Source organism: Pipistrellus kuhlii, unplaced genomic scaffold (assembly GCF_014108245.1).
Source record: "Pipistrellus kuhlii isolate mPipKuh1 unplaced genomic scaffold, mPipKuh1.p scaffold_m20_p_68, whole genome shotgun sequence".
Lineage (NCBI taxonomy): Eukaryota > Metazoa > Chordata > Mammalia > Chiroptera > Vespertilionidae > Pipistrellus > Pipistrellus kuhlii.
In genome coordinates, this window is record NW_023425571.1 from 749727 (window position 1) to 774348 (window position 24622).

Here is a 24622-nt window from a genome sequence, read left to right on the forward strand (position 1 = left end):
TTCTGGTCAACAGTAGGCTATTAATAGTTAAATTTTTGGGAGTCAAAAGTTATACCTGGGTTTTTAACTGCGAGGAGGGGGTTGGGCACGTCTAAGTCCTGTGTTTTTCAAGGGTCAATTGTACATTCACTGGACCTCTAGGTTGATGACTTGCCATTCAGAGTCCTCTTTTATTTTTTCTAGACTCATCTGGAAAAGATCAAGTATTTATTGCTCTAGACTTATAACTTAAAAGCTTCCTTTGCAATGTTCTCTCTTTATGGTATATGTCTTCATCTGCATTGTATTTGTTATGAAACAGACAACTTGTAAGCCACCTGTTTGTTATATCTTACATCACATTTTAACCTTGGCTTTGTGGCTCGTTATGAATGCGAAGACTAAACGTGTGACTAAATGTGAGGCAGCGTGACGGGTTTACTGTTTACATCACCCCATCTAATGGTTGTCTCGACTTCTTTCCCTGGGTTAGTATTTAATGAGCACCTACTGTGTGCCTCATCCTCCCAAGCCCTGCAAAGCAGTAAGAATTATTTGTTCCCACCTGTCAGGAAGTGAGAGTTCAGGCATGCCAAGTGCTGCAGCCACGGTCATTCTCAGCATTACATGGAAGCCCAGACTTGCAGCCTCCTTTTGTTCGGCTGCAAAGTGCTTGTCCTTCATTGTAGGCCAGGCTGCCCTTCTGACATGGATGCTTTTTAGTCCCAGGGAGGAGAACATGAGTTTGTTATTTTTTGCCTTTCACATCACATTTTAAAAACAGCAACGAGGCTCCTTTAAGTTCAGCATCAGGCTGTGTTGTAGCTGGTCGTGCTTACTGTCGGTGTGACCAGAGCGCAGGCTCCGTGCAGGATGCGTTTAGAGAGCAGTAACGGAACACAGGCGTGCTTTTGACGCTTGCAAATGTTTACATTATCAAATGCATATTTCTAAAGTAGTCTCTCTCCCTGAACTCCTCATGTAGCCAACCATCAGACATCTCTGCCTTTCAAACCTTGTCCAACATCTGCTCTTCCTTTGCTAGGCAGAGCCTCTTCATCTTACACTCCCCACCTAACCCATCAGCAAATCCTATCAAATCTTCCTTTGTAATGTCCCCGAATCCAGGCCCCAACTCCGCTCCTGCACCCAATCCCCCCGGCCATGAACTTGCCCCTGGATGACTCAGGAGCCACCTGAGTGGCCCTTCTGCAAGTCCTTGCTTACGTATGGCCGGATCAGGAAGACCTTCCCTGACTTGTGTCTGCTGCGGTCCCCACCTCACCCCCTCGGTACGCCCTCAGCCCTTGCTGCTTTCTTCAGAGCACTCGCTCAGCACCGCTGAGGTGTGTGTTGGTTCTCTGCCTCTCTGCTAAAAAAGAAGCCTCCTGAGGAGAGGAACATTGCCGCTCTGAGAAGGCCTGTAAGAGGTAGTTATTGAGTGAGTTATTTATGTAGCATGTCCTAAGAAACCAGACGCTATAAAATACCCAATTCTGAATAGCCTTTTAACTGGACATTGTTACTCCTGGGAACTGAAATGGCTTTTTCTCTGTCTTGCTCTAGTGCATAAAGGGAAATACGAGTGCTCCCTCTCCATCCAGACGCAGGACAGCTTCCCAGCCAGTGTGAATGACACCGTGAAATGTGTTGTCGTCAGTTCTCTGGTAACGACACAGAGGAAGCTGAAAGCGATGTCTTTGTTGAATAGTCGAAACCAGCTGGCCAGAGCTATTCTGAATCCAAACCCCATGGACTTCTGTACGAAAGACCTGCTGACCACGTCGTCGGAGAGAATTGTGAGTGAGGACTGTGATCACAGAGAAAGCCTCCTGTCAGGGGGGAAGCCCGTGCCGTGGGTGTCCGCTGCCTGTCTCTGGTCAGCAGCAGACACACACTTTGTGCACAAGGAGGGTTAGTGCTCAGCGGTCTTTGGTGTCGCAAAGTGTGTGTGAGTGGGTCAGCTTGCTCCTCAGGAGGAGGTGTGGTGCTGTAAAGATTGGAAGTGTGCTTGAGGAGCAACATTAACATGTTAGGTGAGCATTGCCTTGATGGCATTAGGTGTTAAGGTTCTGGCGTAGGAGCATTGAGGGTTGCAGGTACGCATAGCTCCTTGGAAGAGCCTCATATAAATTCCAGGAAGCTAACACAGAGGAAGGCAGAAGGAGCATAGTATTGTTACCCCTGCAGTGTGCTAGGGCTTTCACGTGTGTCATCTCAGTCCGTTCTCCCCCTTCAAGGAGCCCTAGATCTACAAAGTCGGGGCTGAGAGAGGGCCAGAGTTTTCAGAGCCATCGCTTGTGAGAAACACGGAGGTTTAGGCTCAGATCCGCACCACATCCATGCTCTTTCCACCGGATCACTTGTTTTCCTGTCTGAGGAGAGAGGTGACTAAAATGGGAAATCCGAAGAAGAAATAGCAGAGTCGTATAGAACAGCTGATTGTCATCGTTAGGAGAATCCCAGTGAAAATTCGCTGGGCTCATTGCGGGGCCAAAGCCTGCAGACTACCTTTCTGTCCGTGATGGAGGCGGTTTTAGGTGGAGGGGGCCTCTGGGCCCTGCCCTGTCATTCTCACTCCTGTCTTGTGTGCAGACTGCCTTCCTAAAGGATTTCAACGAGGACCAGAAGAAAGCAATAGAAACCGCGTATGCCATGGTGAGACACTCCCCGGCGGTTGCCAAGATCTGTCTGATTCACGGGCCACCGGGAACAGGGAAATCGAGAACCATCGTTGGCCTCCTGTACCGCCTGCTGACCGAGGTAGAGACGCCGGGGTCTGTGCTGTGGCGGAGGGCGTGCCGCGCTGCCCTCGAATTGACCGATGTGTGCCTCTTCCTGTCAGTGTGCCTTGTCACTGTGTGGGCCTTTACCGGGGCGGGGGGGATGGGGGGTGCAGGAGGGGGTAGCAGAGAGAGAGGTTCTCGGAAATAAAAAGGGCAGAAAATGCTGTCTTGGGTGAAACCAATCCTAAGGGCCAGAGCGTGGTCTTCCGGTTGCATTACAGCCACACCTGCCAGGCAGCCGTCTGCGGGTCTTCCTGCTGCATTTTGGCCGATTGAATTCTGAGCAGAGTAAGGCGCAGGAGGTTGGGAGGAGATTGTGTGCCAGGGAATGCCGGTATCAGTGCGAGCTGCAGATGCTTGTAGACAGGGGAACTGCCTGTTGGGAGCATGTGGACATGGAGGAGAGATGCGCTGGCACGGCGGGCTCACCGCTGTTTTGCTTGTTTGGTGCACGTGGCGAATGCGGAACCAGAAGAGGGGGCAGCTGGATGAGAACTCCAACGCCAAGATTAAGCAGAACCGAGTGCTTGTGTGTGCGCCTTCCAACGGAGCTGTGGATGAGCTGATGAAGAAAATCATCCTCGAGTTCAAAGAGAGGTGTAAAGACAAGAAGAACCCTCTGGGTATGGCACTTCGGGGCTGCGCGTTAGTGTTTGTTTTTACTGTTGAGTGTGGGCAGCTGCGAATGATAAAGAGCAAGTCCTGCCGTGGTAACCTGTCCCCTCCGTCCTTAGCATCCCTGAGCAAATACTGCAAGCGCTTTCCCGGGGCCGGGCACTGCTGGGTGGGAGGTTTCAGCAGTGAAGCCTCTGGAATTAGGTGACCAGACGTCCTGCTTTTGGTGGGACAGTCCCAGTGTTTGGAAAGACAAATTGTTAAGAATCGGGACGTCTGGTTACCTTACTCTGGAAGACAGTCCCGGAGGAAGAGGATGGAAGTGTGGGAAGTGAGAGGACCAGCTGTAAGCTCTCTGTCCAAGTGCTTCTCAACTTCCTAACTCAGCGACCCTTTAATACGGCTCCTCATGCTGTGGTGACCCCCAATCATAACATTATTTTCGTTGCTACTTCCTAACTGTAACTTTGCTCCTGTTATGAATCATAATGTAAATATCTGTGTTTTCTGATGGTCTTAGGCGACCTCTGTGAAAGGGGTCTCGACCCACAGGTTGAGAACCGCTAGCAGGATCGCTTAAGACCATGGAATGTTCTAAAAAATATAATTTGAGAAACATTAGGATAATGGAATCTCAACTTTGCAATGTCATGTGTTTTACAACCTCGCCAGCTTTCATTAAGTAGAAATGGTAAGTACTTATCTTATAGGGTTGCGACGAAGACTATCTAAAATGCTATGGAATTCCAGGCATCCAGCTTATTAGTTCACATTAGCTCCCTCCTCTGATTGATGTATTTGCTTAGAAGTACACATGGCAATGGAGAGGGGTTGGCTGTGTCCTCATTAATCTCTAAAGTGTGATTCTTACCAACAGGAAACTGTGGAGATATCAATCTAGTACGTCTGGGTCCAGAAAGATCTATTAATAGTGAGGTCCTAAAGTTCAGCTTGGACAACCAAGTTAACCACAGAATGAGTAAGTCCTGAATACGGTTCATACTAACGTTAACTCTGCTTCCTTTTGGACAGTGGACAGTGGCTTGGGCATTTAAGCTAACGGGGAGACCTAGAGGTAGGGTGGCTTTGACAGCTAGTTTTTCTTCTCATTATGCATGTGTGTGTGCGCGTGAATGAGCATACAAGTATTTATCTTTTTTTCCTTCTTTTTTTTTTAAGAAAAAGACTTACCTTCTTACGTTCAGGAGATGCATAGAAGAAAGGAACATCTAGACCATCAGCTAGATGAGCTTTCCCGCCAGCGTGCTTTAAGCCGATATGGAAGAGGAATCCAGGTAGCTAAACAGTTCTTGCTGAATGTTTTTAATATATCATAGGTACACAAACTAGTTGGTAAGTATTTGATGCCATTTTTCATTGTGGAATAGCATAATTTGTTGATAAAAATTTAGACCAAAGTGGTATGCCTTACAAAAAAGTTAAACTTTTTTGAAAAGGACAAGATAGTAAATGGTCTAGATGCAGATCTCTATTTCGACTACTCAGCTCTGCTGTGGTAGCACAGAAACAGCAGGAGATAGACCATCCTAAACAAAGGGTGTGGCTATGTTCCAATAAAACTTTATTTACAAAAACAGATGGCGAGTTGAATTTGGTCCATAGGCTGTAGTTTGCTGTTGCCTGCCTTGTACTAAAATTGTACTAAATTCACTAAGTATCTTTCGATTACAAATTAAATTTAATCCAAGTTAAGTTAGACAAGTCCTGGCTGGGTAGCTGAGTTGGTAAGAGTGAGGTTCCAATATTAAGGTTGCAGGTTCAATCCCTGGTCAGGGCACATATAAGAATCCAGCCAGTAGAGTGCATAAATAAGAGGAACAACACATCGATGTTTCTCTCAAATCAGCATATAATTTTTTTTTTTTAATATAGAAAAAAGTTAAGTTAGACAGAAACGGAATTCACTGGCACCTAGACCTGGGATATCTAGAAGGTTTAACTTTAGCAAATGACGCCATTTCTCCACCTTAATCTGTTTGTCTGTGAGTCAGCATTTCTTCTCCCAGAGCAGGCTGATCGCCAGCATCTTGGGCTCCTCCCCAGCTGAGAAGGCCTTAGCCTGGGTGTGCAGCAGGCACATCCCTGTGCTGGGAAAGGTGCCGAGGTTGCCAGGCCTGCATTACCGCCTGAGCTGTGGCCAGAGGTGGCGGAGGTGTGATTGGCAGCCTCATTTGACCTGCCTGGAAATGAGTGAAGGAACGACAGCCCAAGGAGCACAGGCCATGTCCTGGCCCTGGCGGAATTTACACAGTGCCTGCTGCCAAGAGGAGCCTGGGTGCGGGTGCTGAGAGTGCCTGCAGCAGCCCATGAGAGAGGCGGATCCCTCACAGGCCCCAGAGGAAAGACACAGCGCATCCTGAGGGGCCACGGAGGTCAAGGCAGAGTGCAAGCAGGGAGGCAGGGTCTGGGGTGCGTGCCTTTATTAGGGCCCGTGAGTTGGAGTGCTTTGGGGTTCCCAGGCTAAGGCCAGATTGGTCAGTTCAAACAGCTCAAACTCCCGAGGGGTATAAGTACAGGATGGTCAAGGCAAACAGGCCCTGGGGCAGGAACGTTGGAGAAATCTGTCAGGAGCTACAGGTGCTGTGACGGGGCTACTGCTCCAGCACGGGCACGCGGAAGGCCAGAGGCAGCTGGAGGTGTGCAGGCTGCTTGGCCAGACAGCTGGTGTGGATCCCTCCGCCCACTTCTGGAGCCGCAGTGTGCAGCGCCAGGCCCTCGCTGCAGAGAGCAGACTTGGGAAGAGGCTCCCCTTTGAAGGGCGGCAGTCCCCTGGGGAGCGTTTAAGTGCTTACTTAACTTTGATTTTTTCCAGAGGCACGAATTAGATGAAAAAATTGCCCAAGTTTCAAAAGAAAGGCAGGAACTTGCATCTAAAATTAAAGAGGTAAGTGCTTTACGTAGAGCATTTTCCTGTTTTTTCTTTTCTTTTTCTCCATCATGACAGTTGAGAAAACCTCTGGGCTTTTATCAATTGCATTTAAAGTTTTGTCCATTCTGAGAAATTTCAAACAAATATAGAAGTGGAGATGGTGTAATTACATGTATATTTACATTTGTTTCTTTAGCCTCATAATGAGTTCTTATCACTCCTGAGATTTCTAAGGAAGAAGTGATTATAGACTAGCTTTCCTTTTCTAGGTGTGGGTAAGTAGTAAAGCCTCTTGTCGGGGCCTCTACTCCGCTTCCCCCCGAACTGCAGCACCAGCTGTCACTGGCCTGATCGTATGAATAAAGGGGAGGTGTGGTGTTTTCCTGTTTAGAAGAAAGAAAACTACGCGTGTCTGAGCCCAGCGCAGGGCCTGGCAGCTCCGTGTTGCCTGTCCAATAGCACAGGGTTCCCGTGGGGCCAGGGAGAGGGCGGATACCCACCAGCGAGGCTAGCCGTGCTTCTGAGGGACTTCTCTTCTGAATGTATCGCCAGCCTTCTCTGTGGCTGTCATGCTGCTGGTTCCTTGCTGCTGGCTGAGAGCAGTGGGTGCTGAGCCCTGGGCCCACCGTGCCACCCCTGCCCAAGCTCACAGCCTGGGTCATGGGGTCAGCAGACACAGGCTGACCGACTCTGCTGAGTGTGCTGGCTGTGCAGTGCGGTGTCATCAGACTGCCTGCTCTGCCACAGCCCGTGTGTCTTTGATCTGAAGTTTCTGCTGTTTTTCTAGATGGTAGTTCTCCCCTGACATTTGCTAAATGTTATTCTGTCACATAGTAAAGATGGTGCTTTGTAGGAAAGTCGCCTGCCGTGGCCTAGAATTCACAGACAACTGAAGGGTAACGAACCTTTGTCGTCGTCTCAGGTTCAAGGGCGCCCACAGAAAACCCAGAGCATCATCATCTTGGAGTCCCACATCATCTGCTGCACCCTGAGCACGAGCGGCGGCTTACTGCTCGAGTCCGCTTTCCGGGGGCAAGGAGGAGTCCCCTTCAGCTGTGTCATCGTGGACGAGGTCAGTGAGCGGCCGCTGCAGCGTGGACTAGTGCTTGCCGCGGCGGAGACGAACAGGGCTGCTGAGGCTGGACACGGTGACTGCGCACCAGAGTGCACCTGCCGTTACCTAGTCCTTCGCGGTGACACGGGCTGCCCTCCCCGGGCACTCCCAGTGATGGGGTTGGACACTGCCTCCCAGACCCTCCCAGGGCCTGTCTGAGCTGCTCGGAACAGCCAGGCTGCCTTTGGCAGCATTTTAAATGTGACTGGACAGCTCTGAGCCCGTGTTTTCCTCGTTCATTCGCTGAGCATTTGTTAGGTCCCTGCTCTGTATCAGAGGTAGAGCCAGAGGACAGAGGGGTGGGAATGAGACACGGAATGGGTCCGGAGGCCACAGGTCTCTAGTCCCCAGTGAGAAGGCGCATGCGGGCTGCTGAGGACCAGGAGAAGGCGGGGGGAGGGGGGAGTCACAGACTTGCAGCTCCGGCAGGAACAGAGGACCCAAACCTGGGCAGTCCGTGGCCTGCTGGCTCGTGGCTGGCTCCCAGGTGTCTGTGGCACCTGAGTGGATCCTGACTTCAGCATCCACGTGTGGTCTTCATTGAGTGTTTTTATTGTGTTGGTGTTCAGTGCATAGGGAAAAAGTGTGGTTCTTTCTGGCTGGGTAAAGCTGTTGTGCAGTAAACTGCATGTGGGTGAATGGAAAGGTGACTGAGCTGGTCTCTCCCGCGCTTTGCTCGCAGGCCGGGCAGGCTTGTGAAGTGGAGACCCTCACCCCCCTCATCCATCGCTGCAACAAGCTCATCCTCGTCGGGGACCCGAAGCAGCTGCCCCCCACCGTCATCTCCTTGGTGAGTCCCCCGTTCCCCGCTTTACAGTGGACGGGCTTTTGGGGGCGGGCGGAGGGGCAGGAGGGTCTTTGCTGGACCATCGTCTCTCATTTGCAGGGAAAGCTGTCGGAATGGCTGGAAAAAGAGAACCACCATTTGAGTCTTCAAGTATCTAACAGTTCCCCCTTCTTGGTAATTGTGCTGTGTTTGTGTGTGAAGGAGCTGCGCCAGAGGCCAGAGAGCCCGCTCCATGAGCGCTGGGCTTCTCTGAGACACGCAGAGCACAACTGCTCTAAAGGCTTGTCTGACTTATTTTAATAATGAAACCAAAACAACTTCCAGCGAGGGAAAGAACCCACCTCCTGCTTTGTTTACATACGTGCACACCTGGGGAGACCTTACACAGATACAGAGTACATGTGCAGCTTTAGTTCTGTGCCCTGTAGTCCAAGTGCCCGTGGCCTCACCGCGGGGCGGAAGGTGACGGGAGGGCGACTGTGCTCTGTCCGGGAGACTTAGTGGGTGTTCGGGGTTATCTGAGGGCTGGACCCTGATTTGGAATTTAAATCACGTATTTCAAAGTGGTGCGGGTCCGTTTGGCGAAGAGCCGCAGCAGGTAACGAAAAGGGCTGTTGATGGCCTCAGTTTGCTGCCTGCCTGGTGATGGATGAAAAATAAAAGTGAGGAAAACCCATTTGGGTTTTTTTTTAATTGCAAAAATAATACAGGCTTATTGAGGAAAGTTCAGAAAATAAGTACCAAGCTCATTTCCTCCACCTATTTCCAAGGACAATACTGAACCAGGTAAGGGAGTGTTTGAAATGGCATTTGTGTGCTCACGGACGCACCTTGTTCAGCCTTCACTTATGGAAGCCGCCCTGCCCTCGTGAGCTTGCGTCCTAGCGGGGACAGACACGAAAGTCCCCGAAGGATGGCGTGTCCGGTGGCTGTCAGGTGTGTGCACGTGTGGACATGTGTAGGGCTTGGCCTTGTCTAAAGTGCAGAATCCTGTGCCGGTTGGTTGATTGCCACCCAGGAGTGTCCTTCCGGGTCAGAGTGTGCACATGGATGTGGATTTCTGGGGCAGGCTCAGCTGTTTCCTGGAAGTAGGTGTGTCGCTTCATATAAGTCCCCTCCCCTCCAAGAGAATGTTTAAAATGAGGTTTCAGCTAATTTGAATTAAACTTTTGGGGATGTAAATGGAATTGTCGAATGATTACTAATATTTATTTAGTTACAAAATCCTACTTAAATTCACCTATACAAACTATTATTTAGAAGTAATGTCTTTTTCTCCACTCTCCAGTTTGTGAAGCAGGTATGTCCAAGCTTTGCACGTACAGCTGCAATGCCCCTGTCCACACCACCGCTCAGGAACAGTTGCCCTCCTAGTGTGTTTGTCAGAGCACACTTTTGCTTCTAGATCATTTGGCAAAATGCTTTTCAAGTCTTGGTCTGATGGCCACATTGAAAAGTATATCCCAAAGTACAGCCACGATAACCTGAGGTGCCTGCCTTACTGGGGGTGTGAGATCACCCCAGTCAGTGGTCAGCTTCCCTCACAGGTGTAAGTTCTGTGAGGCTGGCTCTGGACGGCGGAGATGGCTGCATATATGAGGGAGGACAGTCCAAGCGATCAGTCTTTAGAAGGGCTTGTTTACAGTGACAAGGAATATTTCTGTTTGTTGAGGGCCTGGCACAGAAGTAACGGTTAAAACCTGTGTTACAGTTTTTGCTTTTTTCATCACTGGGTCTGTTAGCATCAGAGCAGCTTCAGTGTGGTCATTCACAAGGTCATGTCCTTTCATGGCAGTGTGAGCGCTTCCACATGGCCAACCTCCATGGCTTCTCAAGGTCAAGGTCAGAAACATCTTTCTCTCTCTGGCCGGTTTGGCTCAGTTGATAGAGCATTGACCTGTGAACTGAAGGGTGGTGGGTTTGATTCCGGTCAAGAGCATGCACCTCAGTTGCAGGCTTAATCCCCTGCCTTGGACAGGTAGTATGCAGAAGGCAACCAATCGATGTGTCTCTCTCACATTGATGTCTCTCTCTGGCTCTCCCATCCTCTCTTCCACTCTCTCTCAAAATCAGTGGAAAAAATATTCTCGGTTGAGGATTAACAAAAACACGCCTGTCTCTGACTGGTGTTGGTAATGGCCCGAACCTTGCCAAGTACCTCAGCTCAGTGACTTTCTAACTGGGACCCGCACAGCGGAGCAGTCTGATAACCAGGTGACTGCTCCTTCTCTCCTGCAGACGGCGCAGGAGTTCGGCTACGAGCAGTCCATGATGGCCCGCTTCTGCAAGCTGCTGGAGGAGAACGTGGAGCACCACGTGAGCGCCAGGCTGCCCGTGCTGCAGTTGACCGTGCAGTACAGGATGCACCCCGACATCTGTCTCTTCCCCTCCAACTACATCTACAACAAGAGCCTGAAGACCAACAGGTGGGCCGCTCCTGCCGAGCCGGTTTGGCTGCAGGACTGAAGAGCAGTTTACTGTGTTCTTAAGTCTTGTCATAAAAAGTATACATCCAAGGTTCAGTAATATTCCCTAATTACAAAAGTCGCAGATAAGCAAAAAGGGAAAACCACTGAGGTTTATTTACACTACCCAGAAATGGTTACTGCTGCCATTTTGGTGTGTCTTCTGGTCTGGGTACTATTCACATATTTTTTAATTTTTTTAACTAAAAAAACCCTACTGGATCCAACATAGAATTAAATTGCTTTCTTTCTTTACGTGGTGTGTCATGAGTAACTTGCCAGTTGTAATGGCTGTGTTTAGTTACACAGCTCATCCTCCCTAGCACTAGACTAGAAATACGGTAAGATGTATCGTGTGCCTTTCACAGAGCACACTGCATTTGAAGGTCCTTCCTGTGCCCTCGCTTCCCAGCCTCCTCCGAGCAGGGGAAATGGTACTGATAGTAAAGCGCTTCCTGTAACCTGACTGCTCCGAACGGGGCTGCTTTCTCGTAGAGGGACCGAGAGCACCCGGTGTCTATCAAAATGGCCGTTCCAGCCCTACCTCGTGTTTGATGTCAGAGACGGCTCGGAACGACGGGAAAATGAGTATGTTCTCCCCTTAGCCACCCCCCAGGGCGGTCTCAGCATTGTCGCACTATTTTTGTTCGTGTTTATATTTAAAACACTGATGTTGTGCACGATCATTTCTAGTTAGCCAGGTTTGCTTCCCTGGCCGTTAGTGTTGTGTGGCTCAGGCGGCAGGGCTGAGGGGCAGTGTCAGCCCCGGAGTCACTGCGCGGGGAGTGACCTGCCTGCCTCCGGCAGCTGTGGCAGCCACGTGGCGCTTCAGTTAGTGGCTGGGCTGCTGTTAGGTTTTTGTTGTGGTTTTTTCGCTGCTGTTAGTTTTGATGTGCTCTTTTTCCCCTCTTCTTTAGCTCATATGTAAATCTTCAAGAAATCAAAGTGGTGATAGAATTGGTTAAACTTCTCAAAGATAAAAGGGATGTCCGTTGCCGAACCATTGGCATCATCACCCATTATAAGGCTCAGAAGGTGATGATTCAGAAGGAGCTGGACAAAGAGTTTGAAGAAAAAGGGTGAGGCATCCAGTTTGTGCAGACTTTTCCAGCTCCTGTTTGCTGGAAGGAGGGGCTGCACGGAAAGGAAGCGTGTGGGGCGGCAGCCGGGCCAGCACAGGACACTGGGTCGGGTGGGCGCACTGGCAGTCCTGTGGACAGCCTCCTACCATCGGGCTCTCGGCCTTTCCCTGTAGTTCCAGACGGCCGGTCCAAGTCCTGACTGACCCGGTGCAGGTCACATTGTCATGTTCCTGTCTCCTTTCACCTCCGCAGTAAAACTAAAGACTTAACATTGGAAACCATTAACTCAAATGTGCCTTACCCTTGAAACACACAAACTGCTGACATTGATGCTAGAAAAAATAAAGAGATGGAGTTAGTAATCAAATACTTCCCCACACAGAACTCGGGGCAGGTTGTCGATGGGGAATAGATGTCGGTCCACCTGTACGGTCAGTCAGACAGGCAGTCGTAAGAGGAAGGACGCGCTGGCATGCTGCGGCACAGGGGAGGCCACGCATGGCGATCCACTGACAGGAAATGTCGGTGTTGGAGTCAGAGATGGACAGCAGGTCGTGGAGCCAGGGCCTGTGGGGGAGGGGAAATCAAGACAGGGGCTCTCCCTCGGGCCATGGCAATGCGGTGGAATTAGTGGTGATGGCTGCACCCCACAGCGAATGGGCTTGAAGACGGTTGAGGACCGTGTGCTTTCCGATGTAAGTTCTGTACACGTGAAGCACATGTCTATAGGACAGCCCCATGGAAAGGCTTCTGAGGAGCAGTGCTCTGTGGCTGTGTCCGTTTACTAATCCTCTCTTCTTACAAACCTCTTCCGCCAACAGGCTGGCAGAGGTGGATACTGTGGATGCATTCCAGGGCCGCCAGAAAGACTGCGTCATTGTCACATGTGTCAGAGCCAACGCCATGCAGGGCTCCATCGGGTGAGTGAAATGGCTCTCCTGTTGCACTTTCTCCTCTGATACCTTGTGTGCTAATTAACCATGGCAGAGTGAATCTGTTGTTCTGTTTAATCAGAGTGAAATAGTCATTGGGTCAGTGTGTCCTGCAGGGTCTGCTCTTCTCCCGGGATGTGTCATAACGTGGTTTTTCCTCCTCGCTCTGTGTTCCCTGCTTCGGCCGAGTCTGTTAGCCCCAGCTGCGGTCCGGGACTTCCCAGAGAAGCTCGGGCACTGTGGTGGGTGTCAGGAAACTCTCCTAGGCCTCGGGCTCAGAGTTTTCTCTTCTCATAACCAGCAGATGGACTTTGCAGATTGTAAGTGTTTCCTTGTTCTTAAGGAAACGCACCTTAATTTCTCTCCGCCCCAGAGGTACCTGCATATCCACACGGAGAGGCTGGTTACCTCTGGACCATTTTGTAAACAGCCTCTTCTTTCCCAGCTACCCTGACATCTCAGCTTCACCGTGTAGCAAGCAGTTCTGTCATTTCCCAGGTCTTTCTGGCCTGCTGTTAGATTTGTCTCATGTTTGTGTGCTTCTGCCCTAGTTCCCCCGTATTTTCGTAATCTCAAATACACTTATTTAAGAATAATCAACCTAATATCATCTGTTTAGGACGTCTTTAAGGCTTAAAAATCACACTGTTAAAATTTTCAGCATCTCATTTAAGTCAAGATGGGAAGATGGACAGATGCCCCCTTTGAGGGAAGCACGGGGAGTTTTGTTCCCTTTTTTTAAGGGGGATTGCTTCTGTGCCAGGGGCCCTGCGGTGGAGGACGAGTGAGAAAGGACTGTGACTTTAAAAGTCAGAGCCCACGAGAAACTCTGAGTCTCCACAGAAAGAAGTAACTGTTTTCTGATCGCTTAGGTTCCTGGCCAGTCTGCAGAGGTTGAACGTCGCCATCACTCGAGCCAAGTACAGCCTCTTTATCCTCGGGCACCTGCGGACGCTGATGGTAGGTCCGGGGTGACAGAGCCCCGAGTCTGTCTGGTGTCACTGACCTGGGGGTGGTCGATGGGTAGTTCTGATTCTCCGTCAGCATGGAAGGGCTTAGGGGCACATGGCGGCAGGAGAGAACAAGCCTCTTTCCGGAGCTGTGTGTCCCCAGCAGCTTCTCCCTGGAGCTTTACATGGAGCTACTCACCTGCCTCAGCCGGAGGCCAGGTAGCAAGTGTCCTCTCAAGGTGACCTCTAAAAAGTGTGCCTGCATCACAGGGCGGGTAGGGATGTGTGACTCTCTATCGTGAAGTGCTAGCTATTGTCAGTGTGGCTGTGCCGGCCCCGCTGGACACCACAGCCAGGCGCGCCAGAGCTGCTGTGGCACACCCGCGGCCTGCAGGCTCTAGAGGTGGCGGCCAGCAGACCCGTTTGGTGGACAGATGGCAGCCTCCTCGGTGCCAGCACTGTCAGCCAAAGCTTGTGTTTGCTCCTCGTCTCAGTGGGGGTGGCTTTCAGTTTTCTTAATTTTTCTAAGTTCTCTTAGGCGAGATTTCCCCATTTTGGTTAGTACCACCAGAGGGCGCTCAAGTATAGTCTTTCTCATTGAACTGTTCACCGATCTTCAACGACTGTGTTGTACCCTTAAAAGGATTTTTTAAAGCTCTGCACCTCCTGTTCTTAAGCTTAAGTGTTGCTAAAGGCCTGACACTCAATCTTGAATGAAGGGGTTTTGCCCTTTGGGGTTTGGGAGGCCCCTGAGAATTTGGTGGGAGCTCGGTGCTTGTCTGAGCAGTGACAGGCCCTCAGAAGTTGGCCTTTTGGAAGCCAGGTGTCAGTACCAGTTCCAGGTGTCAGTACCTTGCGCAAGGCTGGCAGGGCCAGACCAGTGGCCAGGGCGCTTCCTGGGGTGAAAGCGAAGTAAGTGCCCTGTCTGCAGTGCCTGCACGCTGGTCGCTGGTCACGGCGCCTGCGGAGCCTGTGAAGGTGCTGGTGCTCTGCAGGCCTCCTGCACTTGGTTTTAAGTAGTCTTCGTTTAAACAGCTCCTCGGGGCTGCCGTCCAGGTGCAGCCTGGCTGCAGGGGGGTGGGTTCTGCAGGGTGGCCTCTCTAAGGGGCATGGGGCCATGTACTGGCTGGAGAATCTGTTCCTGAAGGTCTGCTTCTTTGTTCATAAGCGAAGCTGGGCCTGCTGCTCCCCAGAGTGTGCGTGTTTGTGGGTCTGACTGCCCGCCTTTCTCTTGGTTTTAAGGACAATCATCATTGGAACCACCTGATCCAGGACGCACAGCGGCGGGGTGCCATCATCAGGACCTCCGACAAGAGCTATAAGCATGACGTCACCAAGACCCTAAAGCTCAAGTCGGTGCTGCAGCGGAGTCTGACCTACCCTCCCTCGGCAGCCCCCGAGGGCAGCAGCCCCCAGGACAGCAGCCTGGACAACGCCCCGAACCCCGCACCCCTGGACCCCAGGGAGGCTGCTGTCTCCGCTGCTGGAAAGGACCCTGAGCGGCCTCCTGCCAAGGACCAGCCTCGGGACCCACGGCTGTTCAGGAGGATGGAAGCCTCAGCGAACTCCCTGCGGAGCCTGGAGCCCTGGAGCCCCCAGCAGCCGGGAGCAGCCTCCCCCGCCCCCTCCGCAGAGCCCAGCTTCCCGCACGGGCCAGGCGACCCTCCTGCCGCCAGCGTTGACTCCACCAGTAAAAGCGACCAGAAAGGGCGTCAGAGCCGCCAGAGAGAGAGCAGGGCCTCCAGGGACAGGGACCAGGAGCTGCTCAGCCCCGGGAGCCATCGCCCCAAGAGGAGCTCCAGCTGGGACGATGGGCGGACCCAAGCGGACGACAGTGGTTGGAAGAGAAGGAGGCTCTAGTGAGCCAGGGGCGCGGTCAGCCGCACACAACCCGCAGGCGGCTACGGGGACCGTCAGCTACAGCTGCTTTTTCTCGGAGGAGTGCGGGTGCCGTGGGGGGACATGGGAAATGGAACTGAACCTGAGCCTGTTGCTCATCCTCAGGGCTTTTTGTCCACTGCCAGAACTCCAGAGGGCGATGTGCTAGGACAATGCCCTGAGGTGCAGCTTGCAACGTTGACCTCTTGTTCTTCCATAAAAGGCTGGGTCAGACTGGAGTGGGTATTGTAAAAGCTGAAGTGTATATTTGTACAGCAGAGAGCAGAATCCTTTTAAGATTTAATCTAGCAGACCACTCTTCTCCCTGCTTACAGTGAGTCCTTCCGCCAGGGCACACTGTGACAGAGGAGGAGGGCAGAGGCGGGCTGAGCCCTCTGCTGCAGGTGCCACAGGCGGGCCTGGGGCAGGCAGGCACTGCTGGCCAGTGTGTCTGGTTCTGTTTACAGAGTGAGGGCAGGGCACTGGGAAGCAGGGATCTGTTAGGTCAGGTTCTGATGGACGTTTCTAGGCTAGGCCCGTTGGCACAGACAGGACGTGTCTGAGGGATTCAGCGGCCTTTGCATAGGCACACAGCTCTAACAGAAATCCTCCTCCTTGCTGACACAGAGGACTGCCGTGAAATGAGCCTTGAGTGAGCGTTCAGACACCAGCATGTTGTGAGCTCCTGTAACGGGGAGTTCCCAGTTTAGGGCTGGGCCAGGGCGAGGCTGGTGCTGGGCAGCTCCCGGCCCTCTCAGCCCTGAGAGAGCTGGCAGGCTGCCAGGGCCCAGCTGAGTGACCAGTTTAGGTGGAACCTGGAAAGCTCCATGTTACACATCGGGGCGGAGGGGCAGCGAAGGGGGTTGGGGGGGGAGGGAGATTCCGGCAGCGTGGGAGCCACGAGGCAGGCCGGGGTAATGCAGGTGTCCCGGAGAAATGGACACACTCGGCAGCTGCTGGACGGGTGTTTCCTTCTTTGCGGATGTCACCATCGGGCTGTATCCAAAGTGTGTGCCTTCAGTGTGGACACCTGACCTTTGGCAGGAATGAAACCTTTCAGAGGCTAGGGGAGGGCGTGGGGACTGGGAGTTGAGAAGCAGGAAGGCGGCACACTCCGTGGTGGTGGGGTGCGGGCGCCCGGTGAGGAGCTGCTGCTGTCGGGGAGTGCAGGGGGTCAGACGGGGAAGGAGGGTGCCGCTCCTGAGACCACTTTCCCAAACACGTACAGAGCCACTGGGGTCTCAGACAGGAGCGCAGCCCTTCCCCCACCGCGGGCTGCAGCCACTGGGGGCGGGCTAGGAAAACAAGCCCTGAGGGGAGCGCATTAGAGGTTTCTGGGCCTCTGCTTTAAGCAGAAAGGGCTCTGTTAGTCAGAAGCTACTCCTATGCCGCATGGACTCCTATGAGGTCCTTAGAAAGCAGCGTGTGGCTGCCACGAGTTTAAACAGTCTACTTGTTCACTGCCTGCTCCTCGCCGGCGCGGGACAGTCCCGGCGGGGAGAGCGGCCTGGCTGGGCCGCGGGGGAAGGTGCAGGGAGGGGCAGCGTTACTTTCAGTTTCTCTCCTCTCGGGGTAAAACGCTCCGCTCAGCAGATTCTCGGAGAGTGACAACAGTCCAGAGTCTAACGCTCTGCAGGCTAGCAGTGGGCAGACAGGATGGTGAGGTGGTCACCCGCGACTGCAGCAGGCGGCTGCCATGCTCCGCAGTGTCCTTTCAGTGAAGTTGGAGCCTGTTCTCACGTGTTGGCCCCCCTGGTGTGATGGTGCGTGCTGTAGGGGGAGACCGCATCATCCTTCCCAAGAGTGAGCCTGTGCCGGCAGCTCTCCCGGCAGGGCACATGGCACTGCCCTTGCCTTTGGAACCCTCGATGGCTCGGTCGGTAAAAGCATTTGCATAGAGCGTCCCACGTGTGCATGTGGCTTCTCGCCGTGGCTGCCAGGGTGGCGCGTGGCGCCAAGCGCACGTGGTGGAGGGGCTGCCTGCACCGTCCAGCCGGGGCGTCGCAGGGAGTGCCTACTTTCCTCCCAGATCCGTCATGAATGTATCCCGTTGACCTTGTTTTCCATGTGACCTGCCTGGGTTTCCTGTGCACAGCTTGTTTAGTTACATGTCCTCATGTATCAGCAGGAGAGTTTTGATAAATACATGTGAATAATCTGTAAATGAGTTTTATAACCAAAATGTACCTAAACTATTTTCTAAAGTGAGTTGTGCACATTATATTTTTGCTGGAGCTTTGACTTTTTCTATGCTCTGAATTCCCAGGTGGGATTTGGCAAACTTCAGGCCTGTCATCCTTGTTAAAGCCTACGTTTTAAGAGAAAATAGCAGAATTAAAAAGTGGAAACACAGCTGGCGTGGGCTAGGAGTTCTCTGTTACTAAATGAAGGTGCAGCGTGCCGCCTGGCCGACCTGCCCAGGCTGCTTTTGGCATTGTTTTATGCCAGGTTACGTGGCAGGTCTGTTTTATTCAGCGTGTCCTCCAGCCCCTCCTCTCCGGCTTCCCAGCTCTCTGGAATTGTTTGCAAGGCAGTGAGTGCGCGGCCCCCGCAGGAAGGCACGCTCCCATTGGGCAGGGACACGTGCACGGGCATGGCCCCTGGTGCCAGGTCAGGGCACTTGCTGACGGGCACAGGAGTGGACCCAGCTTGATGAAAGCGGGAACTTCAGGGATGGAGTCAGACTTCGGCTGTTGGGAGGAACGTGCCCTCGGCCTCAGAGACACTGGCCCAGGGGAGCGAGCAGCCAGCCGCGGGCACAGCTTCCCAGGGCGGGGTCACGTGTCTGGGCGTTCTGGGCGTCAGTGAGGGTGGGTGCCCTGCGAGGACCGTGGCGTCGGAGGACTTGTCACACTGGAGCGGTGGTTTTACAGCCCTCCTGCCCAGCGCAGGTGCAGCCCCTGCTCCTGGTATCGCCCTGCATTCGCCGTTAGTGGAATAAACGGAGGAAGCGGAAACAGCCCAGCTCAAATAGACATCCGTGCTGTGTGGCAGAGGGCGGCAGTTCTGCACGTGGGATTTCTGAGTGCCCGAGCGTCCTCCTGCACAGGACATCGGTCCAGACACGGGCGTAGATGGCCGCGGCGGCCGGGTGTGGGAGCACTGGGCCTTCCCGCAGCCCGTCCCCAGCAGCACGGCTGTGGACAGTCATTAGCCCGGTGCTCAGCCACGGGCACTGTGGTGTCACCAGGGAGCTTTTGAAGCCTCCGCTCCCGGGCTCCGGCCTGGAATGTCTGAGTGAGTGAGTGCAGCCAGTGCATTAAGGTGACCTGGGGCCAATGTGTCCAGGTGATTCTCGGGCCGCTGACCAACGCGCACTCCGCAGCTCTCACCCCTTCGGTGCCATAAAGCCTCCGTTAGAGGTGAGGCCAATGGAAGTGAGAGGCCGGCCGTGGAGCCACCAGCAGACTGGACACCAGCATGGGAACTGGACGTTACTGATGGGAACAGCCACTCCACGCCCCTCCCCGCCCCACCTAGTCGAATGGTGTAGAGCACATGTGTCAAACACAAGGCCCGCGGGCCAAATCCGTCCCGCCAGGCCTTGCAATGTGGCCCGCAACGCTGTCATCACTGCACTCTGCTGCGTTTCCATCACAATGACAGTTTATGACTGTTCAGTAAACCATTTGGCCCGCGATTTAGGCTGGATTTTAGATTTTGGCCCCTTCTCTGGTTGAGTTCGACACCCCTACGTCTAGTTGGTGGCATGGGGGATGCTGGACAGGCAGGGGTGGGCACGGGCGGGCACGGGCAGGCCAGGCTGCCAGCTGGAGGCAGGCCCGGGGAAAGGGTGGCGACAGGCAGCAGTGGGGCTCCGGCCCCTGGCAGGGTGCGGGGTGCTGCTGTGGCTTCCCTGACGTGTGTGGGCGTCCTGAGTCCCACCCGTGCTCCTTCCTGCCCGGGTCGCCGGGCGGCCTTTGGGTGGAGCCTCAGCTGCCGGCCAGGACAGGGAGCCGGGTTCTCAGCCCACAGGCTGAGCATGGAGCCTGCTCAGCGCCCGGCACAGCCCTGGCACGAGAATGGCCCCTCTGCACAGAGCTGCCAGGGGGCTCAGCACGTGGGCGGTCTGCGCCGCGTGCTTTATGGAGAAGCTGGAGACATACATCAGAAGCAGGAACAGTTATGAGCTCGGGATGGAGGATCGGGGGCGATTTTCATTTAAAAATGATCATCTCGCCTCTATAACTTCCCTACAGCCGTGATTTGTGTTTTAAAAAGGAAAAATTAGCAAGTACAGCTTTTCTTCCGGGCCCTTTGCCCTTAACTCTTCTGGCCCGAGTCATGCTGGGAGTCCCAGGGGCATGGGGGTGGGAGGGTCGGCCCATCCCAAAGCCGAAGTGCTGGGACCTGCTGAGACCAGGACGGGTGCAGGCATGGCGTGGGGCCCCCCGTCCCCCGTCATCCCTGCTGCTCCGACCTGGCCGGCCTGCTGAGAGTGCGAACAACAGCCCCCGGACCCCAGAAACCGCCCCAATGGACGGCATGGCAGGAGGCAGGAGCTGGGTCTGCCTATTGGGGATGAGGGGAGGAAGGCATTTCCCCTGGCAGCAAAGCCATTCTGATGGAGCCAGCTCCCCAGGGCGCTCACTGCAGCGAGGGGGGGGGGGGGGCAGGAGCCATTAGGTCCAGCCCTGGGGGTGCCCTGTCTGGGGCACTGGTCTGAGTTAGACTCTGGGCTCTGGAGTCAGGCTGTCCTGAGTCAACTCCTGCCCCTGCTTCTTACCAAGTGGGACTTCAGGTGAGTTTGGTCCCCTCCTAGCCTCCACTTCCCCTTCTGTAAAATGGGTATGATACTCTTTCTGCCTCGCTCAGTGGTTCTAAACCTGGGGCAAGTTTGCTCCCAGTGTTCAACTCCTTTTTGGCTATCACATGGGGAGGAGGAGCTGCTGGTGGCCAAAGGCTCAAGGCCAGGATGCTGCAAACATCCCATGAGGCACCAGACAGGCCCTGCCCTATGCAGCACTGGATCACACAGGCGCCGTCCTAGCAAAGGCCTCATCCTTCAGCGCTTCCCCTTCCAACCCCTGCACTGCCCCCGCCCCCTTGGCCATCCCTCCTGTGCCCACCCGAGACTGTGTGTGCACCCGGGACACTAGCCCACAGTGGGTGCACACACACTTTTGACACAGGGCATGAGGCTTGGAGCCTGGAAGCCCCGCTGTTGGAACGCCGGCCCGCACACCTGGGACGTCTCGGCAGATCACCACCACGTGCGGGCGCGTGCGGACAGCTGAGCACAGTGCAGTAAGCTGGTTTAGTCTAGCTTTAGTGGAAGGGGATGGCACCCCCCAGGTGTGGGGAACGGGGGGGGGGGGTGTCAGTCAGAGCTTTGCTGGCCACGCCCACGGCGGGCAGCTGCCCCTCCTCCACAGAAGGGCCTGGGAAGTTGCTTTAAGGCTATCTCATGAGCTCCCTTTAAATCCCAAATGAACACATAAAAAAGGGGGGCCTCTAGAGGCAGCAATGAGCAGAATTACTCAGAATGTACACCAACTAGAGGCCCAGTGCAAGGACTCATGCACTGGTGGGGTCCCTCGGCCTGGGGTGCAGGGATCAGGCTGAAACCGGCTCTCTGACATCCCAAGGGGTCCTGGATTCTGAGAAGGCGCAGGCCAGGCCCATGGACACCACCGGCACACAATTGGGCAGGGGAGGGACCATGGGAGGGCGCCAGAGTGTGTCCTGCCTGTCTCGCCCTTCCCAATCAGCCAGACCCCAGTAGCAAGCTAACCTACTGGAGCGCCTGCCCCCTTGTGGTCAGTGTGTGTCACAGCAACTAGTAGAATGAATGGCCAGACACTTAGCATATTAGGCTTTTATTATATAGGATGACCACCCATGGTGACCAGCGTCGCTCCTGTCCCTTCTCATAGGGGACGGTTATTACAAACAAAAATAGTTCTCTACAAAACAAAGTTCCAGCCTTCCTCCGAACTCCCTCCCCAGACGGTGATTCTCCGCACCAGGCCGCTCCCGAGCCTGGGGTCTGGTGGGTTGCAAAGGAAAACCAAGAAAGAATACAAAAGAGAATCAGGTCAGCGACTGGAATTGTAGGCAACTGGAGTTGAGGGTCCGTGGCTGGTGGTCAGCCAGGGACAGGCGCAGGGGTGTCTGCAACAGTCAGAGTGTGTGTGTACCTGGGGGTGCTCGGTGAGCAGCGCTTCTCCCACCCCGTCTCATCGCCAGCAAAAAAATTAAAAAAAGGAAAGGGGTGGCCGGAAATAGAAAAACTAAGACCCAAACCGGAGGCCACTGGGGCCTGTCCCACAGGGCCCCCTGCTGCAGCCCGGGGCCGGGCAGGAGGCGCGGAGGCTGCCGAGTAGCACCTGGGAGCAGCCGGCCGCACCCTCCCCGCCGCGGCCCGGGGCAGGTGCAGGGCGGTGGGCCCGGTCCCGCGGCCCAGACGGCCCCGGGCTCAGCGGCCCAGGCGGGCGGGCCCGGTCCCAGCGGCCCAGGCGGCCCCGGGCTCAGCGGCCCAGACGGGCGGGCCCGGGCTCAGCGGCCCAGGCGGGCGGCCAGCGCCGGCAGCAGCAGGCAGCCCAGCAGCGTGGCGGGGCGCGGCGCGGCGCCGGGCGCGCGGTCGCAGTCCAGGCCGCCGTCGGGGGCGCAGCGGGGCCGCTCGCAGCGCGGGCCGGTGAAGCCGGGCGGGCAGGCGCAGCGCTGGTTCTGCACGCAGGTGCCGCCGTTCCGGCAGAGCAGCTGGTCGTCGTCGCACACGTTGGCTGCGGGCGGAGGGGCGTTAGCTCGGGCGGTGGCTCACGGCCCTCAGGGCCCCGCACCGCCCACGCTGGAGCCCCTGCGCCGGGTGTGCACGCCGGGGCTGCGGGGGCTCAGGGCGCCCCGGGTGCGGGACGTCCCTGCGCGGAGGGGAGACCCCCGGGACCCCCGCCTCCCTCCCGCCTCTGATCGTGGCTGCCCCGCTCCGGGCACCGGGTGCTGCTCCTGTGGCCCCCCGGAACGCCCGCCTCCGACCCCTTCCCTCCACTAAGGGCGGGGCTCGGCCAGGCCGGCTCCCTCCCCCCCGCCCTCCTCCCCGGACAATGCACCCACCCCGCTCTGGTTCGCCTCCAGCTCCTTCCCGAGCAACCAGCTCCGCCGCTCCGCTCCTGGGTCCCACCGACACCGACACCGACCGCTCCCCCGGCACAGGCCCCACCTGGCCCCGCCCCCAGCAAGGCCCCGCCCCATCACAGGCCCCGCCCCTTGCGGGGTGCCCCGCCCCCGGCGGCCCCCGCACTCACGGTAGCAGCCCTGGCGCCAGTGGTGCGTGGGGAGGCAGTCGTCGCACTTGGGCCCCGCCGCGCCCTCGCGACACTCGCAGAAGCCGGTCTCGTTGCACCGGTCGTGCACGGCGCCGATCTGGTTGCAGTTGCACTCTGGGGCCAGGGGCGGCGCGGTCAGGGGCGGCGGGGGCCGGCCCTCACTCCCCCCACGGGGCTCCCCACGCGGGTGGGCTCCCCACGCGGTGAGCCCGGCGGGTCCAAACCTCCAGACCCACTTTGTTCCCTGGCACCGTCCCCGCCTCCTCCCTCCCGGCCCGGGCTGTGCGGCCTGGGCCCCTGGGGCAGACCCTCCCGCTGGGCCTCCGTCTCCGTCTCCGCACCTGGGCCTGGAGCGGCCGGTCCCTCCGGCTCCCCAGAGCTGTGAGGGGGGCTGTCGTAGGTGTGTGTGTGTGTGTGTGTGTGTGTGTGTGTGTGTGTGAGTGTGTGTGGTATGTGTGTGTGTGAGTGGGGGCTGTTGTAGGTGTGTGTGTGTGTGTGTGTGTGTGTGGTATGTGTGTGTGTGAGTGGGGGCTGTTGTAGGTGTGTGTGGGGGGGTGGGGGTGAGGGAGTGTGTGTGTGTGTGGGTGTGTGTGTGGGGGTGTGTGTGAGTGGGGGCTGTTGTACGTGTGTGTGGGGGTGGGGGTGGGGGTGAGGGTGTGTGTGTGTGTGTGTGTGTGTGGGGTGTGTATGTGTGAGTGGGGGCTGTTGTAGGTGTGTGTGTGTGTGGGGGGTGTGTGTGTGGGGGTGAGGGAGTGTGTGTGTGTGTGTGTGTGTGAGTGGGGGCTGTTGTAGGTGTGTGTGTGTGTGTGGTATGTGTGTGGATGTGTGTGAGTGGAGGCTGTTGTAGGTGTGTGTGTGTGTGTGTGTGTGAGTGTGTGTGTGGTGTGTGTGTGTGTGTGTGAGTGGGGGGGTTGTTGTAGGTGTGTGTGGGTGTGTGTGAGAATGTGTGTGTGTGTGTGTGGTATGTGTGTGGGGGGGTGAGGGAGTGTGTGTGTGGGTGTGTGTGTGTGGGGGGGCTGTTGTAGGTGTGTGTGTGGGGGGTGAGGGAGTGAGTGGGGGCTGTTGTAGGTGTGTGTGTGGGTGTGTGTGTGGGGGGGTGAGGGAGTGTGTGTGGGTGTGTGTGTGGGTGTGTGTGTGGGGGTGAGGGAGTGTGTGTGTGGGTGTGTGTGGGGTGTGTGTGTAGGGAGAGGGGGGCAGCCCTCACCCATACTCCCCTTTCCGGGCGGGCGGAGGAGCAGCTGGTTTCTTGGGGCCTCTGCTCCGGGGGAGGGGCGTGTCCATAGCCCTCGGGGTCCCACCCACCGCTGGGCCTTCCGTGTGCCCATCGCCGAGGCGAGACAGGCACGTGGTCCAGCACATCTTGAGCTGGGCCTCCCAGGGTTAGGGTTGTGGACAGGGTTAGGGTTGTTAGGGTCAGGGTTAGGGATGGGTTAGGGATAGGGTTAGGGATAGGGTTGGTATTAGGGTTGTGGACAGGGTTAGGGTTGTTAATGTTAGGGTCAGGGTTAGGGATGGGTTAGGGATAGGGTTAGGGATAGGGTTGGTATTAGGGTTGTGGACAGGGTAAGGGTTGTTAATGTTAGGGTCAGGGTTAGGAATGGGGTTAAGGCGGTGAGGGTTAGGCCCCCATCCCGCCCCCTCCTCACCGATGCACACGTTCTCGTCGTCCAGCTCGGCAGAGCCGTTGCGGTAGAAGCCCAGGCGGCAGTGCTGGCAGTGCTGGCCCCGAGTGTTGTGCTTGCAGCTCACACAGGTGACCACGTTGAGGAAGTCGATGTAGCTGCAGCGGTTGGAGTGGCCGTAGCACTCGCAGTCTGGCCGCCGCGTGGGAGGAAGGTCAGTGAGCGAGGGGAGCGTGCCTGCCTGCTGCCCCCGACCC

The 24622-nt window shown here is 55.5% G+C and overlaps 2 protein-coding genes across 5 annotated transcripts in view; one reads left to right on the forward strand and one right to left on the reverse strand.

Annotated features, from left to right (window-relative positions):
• Positions 1 to 16100, forward strand: part of SETX (senataxin) — a 43961-nt gene extending 27861 nt beyond the window's left edge. Inside the window, exons 12-26 of the mRNA XM_045575190.1 lie at positions 1546 to 1778; positions 2575 to 2742; positions 3238 to 3388; positions 4258 to 4362; positions 4557 to 4675; positions 6214 to 6285; positions 7193 to 7342; positions 8067 to 8174; positions 8271 to 8345; positions 10410 to 10597; positions 11132 to 11224; positions 11554 to 11715; positions 12540 to 12638; positions 13523 to 13610; positions 14843 to 16100. Of these exons, the coding sequence (XP_045431146.1) occupies positions 1546 to 1778; positions 2575 to 2742; positions 3238 to 3388; positions 4258 to 4362; positions 4557 to 4675; positions 6214 to 6285; positions 7193 to 7342; positions 8067 to 8174; positions 8271 to 8345; positions 10410 to 10597; positions 11132 to 11224; positions 11554 to 11715; positions 12540 to 12638; positions 13523 to 13610; positions 14843 to 15460 (2429 nt within the window). The 3' untranslated portion in view covers positions 15461 to 16100. The remainder of the gene's footprint in view (positions 1 to 1545; positions 1779 to 2574; positions 2743 to 3237; positions 3389 to 4257; positions 4363 to 4556; positions 4676 to 6213; positions 6286 to 7192; positions 7343 to 8066; positions 8175 to 8270; positions 8346 to 10409; positions 10598 to 11131; positions 11225 to 11553; positions 11716 to 12539; positions 12639 to 13522; positions 13611 to 14842) is intronic.
• Positions 16101 to 21955: 5855 nt separating this feature from the next.
• The window catches only part of NTNG2 (netrin G2), a 41301-nt gene continuing 38634 nt past the window's right edge, over positions 21956 to 24622 (reverse strand). For all 4 annotated transcript variants that reach the window (XM_036420389.2, XM_045575191.1, XM_045575192.1 and 1 more), the window contains 3 exons: positions 24390 to 24557; positions 22723 to 22857; positions 21956 to 22203 (listed from right to left, as the gene is read on the reverse strand). In XM_036420389.2, the coding sequence (XP_036276282.1) occupies positions 21977 to 22203; positions 22723 to 22857; positions 24390 to 24557 (530 nt within the window). In that variant the 3' untranslated portion in view covers positions 21956 to 21976. The remainder of the gene's footprint in view (positions 22204 to 22722; positions 22858 to 24389; positions 24558 to 24622) is intronic.